Raw genomic sequence first — 5415 nt, 5'->3', positions numbered from 1 at the left:
GGAGAAGAAGACCGATAGAACATCCAGTCAGGAGGGTAGATGAGATGGAAGATGGACAAGGGGCGAAAGGCAGAGGAAGACCTAAGAAGACCATCCAGAGGTGGTCAAACGAGATCTACATGTAAACGGTCTCTCTGTAGACATGATACATGACAGAGCACAATGGCGTCGTTTGATTCATGTAGCCGACCCCACTTAGTGGGACAAGGCTTTGTTGTTGTTGTTGTTGACTAAAAAAAAATACTAAATTTTAAATACTAAACCCTAGACTCTAAACTTTAATAATAATATATAACAATAAAGTTTTTATCTAAAATCTAAAAAATTTTGTTGGCAAGTTTTTACTTGAGTATAAAAAGGTATAAGAAGTTTACCTGAACAGCATCTGCAGCAGCATATCCTGCAGCTTGACCTCCCATAAACTGAAGTCCATTTCCAAATCCACAAAGCAGGCCAGCTAAAAGTGCCCAAGCTCTTCCATCCCAGTCTCTCAAATATGCCTTAAGCGACGACTTTGGTAAGTTTAGGACAGGGTGGTAAAGGAAGGTAAGATTTAGAATTATGGCTAGAACAAAACAAGATGCAGAGAAGTAAAAGAATGCGGTGTAAACTGTCAAATGGGGAACCCCTTTCTTTAAGGTATGCCACTGGTCATTTGTCGCCAAGTTGAATGCCGGCGAGAACAGCGAGAAGCAAACACCGGCAAAGAAAGTTATTGCTAACCCAACAAAAGTGCTCTTTCCAAACACCTGCAAACATGTGCAAGGAATAATACAAATATGAAGAATCTACCTGTTTTCAGCGTCTCACATATGCTCGCTTCGGTAATACTAAAGAAATAATGATGATTTGATGGTGTGAGATTGGTGTAAAATTTCATCCAATGGCTCACCTTTCTCTGCTGGTTACATGCTGGCCAAAATTCAATAAAACTGCTGGCCTTCTAGACTTTTCCATAGTTAAATACTAAATAAAATAATTTTAGATTTTTAGGATTAATTTTAATTGCCAAACGTTATTGTTCTTGTATTAGAACTCTCGTGAGGAGTTAGTTAAGAGTTCACTTTCTTTCCCGCCACTTTAACGGATGCTACAATATAACGGAGAAGATCTCTGAAAATTGAATTGCATAATTCAATGATTTAACACGACCCTTTTCCTTTCGAACTTGCCTATAGTAAGAGGATATATTTGGAAAGAGAAAAAAAAAACAAGTAGAAAAGAAAATGAAAAACAAGTTCTCACCTTAATGGATCTTCTTTCCTCGAGTTCAATAAGAAAAGCTGCAGTTCCTGCCTTCGCTTTGTTGGCAGGAATAGTTCCATTCTCAGAGTCCTTCAAATCTACTATATGTATAATGAATGAAAAATCATTTTATCCGATTAAAAGTCTAAATCACTAGGGGAAAAAAATAAATCCTATAGTTACCTCTTGTTTCTTTCACGGTGGGTAAACTATGGCCCCTGAAAAATAAAATGTCGATAATATCAGCAATACGTTACTCTGAAACCAAGAAACATGTATGCAGAGAAATCAATTATCAAATTCATCATCATTGTAAAATACATATTAAAATACAAAACATAAATTAAACATGATTTAAACAATATATATATTTTTTGTGATAAATACATAATAACTGATTCGATGACTAATTTTTTTGTGTGCACAAAGTATATTGAAATTAAAATATTCAAAAAGCTAATTTAAAGAGCGTTTTATTATTATTATTATTATTATTATTATTATTATTATTATTATTGGAAGAATTGGATAATTAGATAGAAGTTTAAGAATATCAGTAAGTTATCAACAAACACGAACACACATACAGAGGTGCATCTTTGTAATGACTTGAAAAACTGTCTAGCTTGGTCTTATTATCAGCAGTATTTGATGAATGTACTGCGGAACCTAAACAAACTGCAATCAGGAAGCAACCAACTCCTGGAAAAAGAATCTCTGCTCTGTTGATCTTGTCATCCAAGAAGTAATTCAAAGTTGTCCCTATAACACGAACATGTTTTAAATAAAAGGTTGGTTAAACTCAAGTACGAGTAATTCCACTAAAGATAATATTAAACATACATAATACATTTAGATTTGTAACAATGTTATCAGTGCATTCTAAAATAAACTATAATAAATAATTGGAAACTGCATCTGTGTGTTACCTATAACAACAGTTAGGCTTGATGTGATTACTTCTACAACTGATAGACCGACGAAAGCCCAAGCGTACTGCGTTGATAGGTTTCCGACGCTAAGGACCACCCCGCCGGCCATGGCAAACAGAACAGAAGGCCAGTTATCCTTTCATCGAAAACCAGTTTGAGATAATATTAGAAAATTTTCAGTTAATCCATTTTCTTATCATTGGACTAGTACTAGGTGAAAGCATTACAATTCAGAGGTAAATGTTTCATTATGAGTTTCGTCCAAATGATTGGAGTAAACAAGAAAACAATATTATAGCAGTCAATTTCGACTGCCATTATAATATGTTATCAATACATTGAGTATGAAGCTCAATAAATTATCAAATAAATCCATCATAATAATTTTGAATATTTCGGTTTACATGGGAAATATTTATCTCAGTCGTGATTAAATAAACGCTTGCGACGATATTTTCATAGACGTATAGTCAATAGGAAAAAATCAAGAATGGGACCCAACTCATATGGCAATGTGTAATAATAGTCAATCAAATCCAAATGAACCAACTTCTCTTGTTAATATATAGATTTTTCATTTTATTAATCTTTTCTTATATTTTAAGTCCACTCATTCAATCTCACGTTTTATCTAGTAACAGAGAAAATAAATTAGCTTGCAGTACTTGAAAAACCGACAGAAAATATACAAAATGCATTTATAAAACATGAAGAACTATCAACTATGAATAGAAATGAAAAGGAGTTTATAACCATAGTGATTTATATAATACGAATAGTTGACCATGATTGTAGCCGCTATTATGTGCCGTAAACCATAAAACGTCTTCGGAGGTTTTCATCTCGTTTGGTATTGGTACACCCCCTATACACGGTATGCCTAGGGGTGTGCAAAACAAATTCAAATTTTAGATTTTAAACTTAAGAATATGTTTGGAAAGTTTTAAAAATAATTTTTTTTAATTTTTAATTTATAAAAAATAACAATATTAATATTTAGTATAATTTTTAAAATTAAATTATAGGTTTGTCTTGGTATCATGTTCATAATGCATACGGCTCTGGTTGCTGGTTGGGCCGGTTCTATGGCTCTATATGAATTAGCAGAATATCCAAATACCAAATCCGATTTCTATATAACCTCCGCAAAGTAGACGAAGATCTTGGAAAGATCAAAGAAAGAATCTCTTCTTCCTCTGTAAAGAATTCTTTTAATAATTCTTCTGAATCTAATCTTTTCAAAAAAGCGCGTAAAGTCCTCTTGTGTTTACGAGCCAAAGTTTTAATACAAGAAAGCCGAATTATATATTTTATTCGATACAAACTTTTTTTTGAGGATCCATTATAATAATGAGAAACCTCCGACTTTTATTAAGAAAGATTCACGGAATTCGGGAAATTTGTATTCTTGCAATATGTCGTGATATAATATTATTGATGGTATAATCAAAATAAATATATAACTAAATAATACTATTGATGATTAATCTATAAAAATTAGTTTACCAACTTTTTTTTTCTCTTATTCTCTTTCATTTCTCTCTTTTTTTTATTTTGAGATAATAGATTATTTAATTCTTTTTTTTTTTTTGACATAATAGTCTATTTAATTTTTAAAATGATATGTTAAGTCTCAATTTAATTTTTAAAATTTTTGTTGTCTATATATAATTTTCACATTATATATATAAACGTAGCTAATGTTGGTAAGTGATATACATAGGTATTGCTGACGTGAACAGTAACATTTATTGAAAAAAAAATTTTCAAAACAAATAATGATGATATCTAAACTTTCATCTCAGTATTTTATTAATATTTATGTATTAAAAATTATTTTCAGAATTAATATAACTCACATTTATAAAATTTAAAAATTATATAAAAAAATTACACTTTTATAAATTAATATAAAAATTATGTATAAATTTAAAAATCAAATTTAGTATTAATTCTTCTTTGTTTCTTCGTATTATTTCTCCCTTAAAAAAATGTTAATAAAATGGATAAACTCACGATATGCACTGTTCTGATCAATGCCGTTTTTCAAATCCCATAACCCCATTAACAAATTAAAACTAACGAATTCAACTAAAAAATAAATTTATATCAACTAACTTTTAAAAAGATTTCTTATCTTAACTTTTAAATTTTAAATTTTAAGAAAAATAAGAATTAAAAAATAATTTTACAATAAAAAATTTATTAATGTGTATTAATTTTAAATTAATTTTTCTACTTATTTTTAAAACCAACCTATATATAATCCAAGTAGGTTTTCCGGACACCGACTACCATCTTTGATAAGGCTGAAACCCTATTTGAACAAATTGAAGATAAGCTAATATCCTAGCTAGTACTGATGAGTATTGTAAAGTTCACCAATACCCTCCTATGAAGAAGAAAAAATATGCATAACTAAAGATATGCTAAAGAATGCATTTTAACGAAGAATTAAGAAATTTTTTCCCAATAAAAGAATTATTAAAAGCACACTCTTTAAAAAGAAAAATAATTCTTGAAAAAATAAATACACAAACCTGAGAAAGCTGAGATAAGAAGTTAGGTTCATTGGGTTTGCTGGGTCCAATCTCACCAAAAGTGAAAGCAATGATAACAGCAGCCAAGAGATTGGTGAAGGTGTAATCAAGATAGGTGTGTTGAGGAAGTCGGCCTCTTCTTTCCAAAAGTGTCATGACAGCTGGCCATGTTCCCAAGAACAACAGCGACACAAGCATGCACAGTATGGCTCCTCCCTTGCTCTCTACCAGATACATTTTTCAACTTTCAAGTTTATTATGATCATGCTGTGCGATTAGAGAAACTGAAAGAGTATATACGGTATATACCAGTTTGAGCAACATGTTCGTTGGATTTGTTATTTATTTTTGTTTTGCGGTCAAAAGTACTAGTAGAGCCCATAAGTCAATTCTAAGAGTAGTGCGCAGATACGAATGCGACCAGGTCAGTACAAATATATCATGTATTTTTGTTAGTTTAAAATTAAAGTACCTTTTAGTTTTTTTTATTATAAATACTTTTTGAATCAAATGTATCCAAATTGTTAAAAATAAATTTGATGTTTACAATTTAAGAATCGATGAAAATCATTGTTTAAATGGATCGTTTATATTTAGTTTTATTTTAAAGTATTTGTTTATTTAAGATGTGTTTTAAAGAATTCGTGAAAAGATGTAGAAGATGTAAGAAGAATGCCAACTTTCACAAAGAGCAGTCG

The 5415-nt window shown here is 30.4% G+C and overlaps 1 protein-coding gene across 2 annotated transcripts in view; it reads right to left on the bottom strand.

Moving 5' to 3' along the window:
- LOC107489491 (ureide permease 1) overlaps positions 1-5034 on the bottom strand; it is a 7477-nt gene extending 2443 nt beyond the window's left edge. The window contains exons 1-6 of one of the 2 annotated variants that reach the window (XM_016110243.3): positions 4718-5034; positions 2175-2313; positions 1833-2007; positions 1429-1463; positions 1246-1346; positions 375-749 (exon numbers count right to left, since the gene is read on the bottom strand). In XM_016110243.3, the coding sequence (XP_015965729.1) occupies positions 375-749; positions 1246-1346; positions 1429-1463; positions 1833-2007; positions 2175-2313; positions 4718-4954 (1062 nt within the window). In that variant the 5' untranslated portion in view covers positions 4955-5034. The remainder of the gene's footprint in view (positions 1-374; positions 750-1245; positions 1347-1428; positions 1464-1832; positions 2008-2174; positions 2314-4717) is intronic. The other variant, XM_016110244.2, reaches the window with a different exon arrangement.
- Between the last annotated feature and the right edge of the window lie 381 nt (positions 5035-5415).

Source organism: Arachis duranensis, chromosome 5, assembly GCF_000817695.3.
Source record: "Arachis duranensis cultivar V14167 chromosome 5, aradu.V14167.gnm2.J7QH, whole genome shotgun sequence".
Taxonomy (NCBI): Eukaryota; Viridiplantae; Streptophyta; class Magnoliopsida; order Fabales; family Fabaceae; genus Arachis; species Arachis duranensis.
This window is presented reverse-complemented; position numbering and strand designations above follow the sequence as displayed.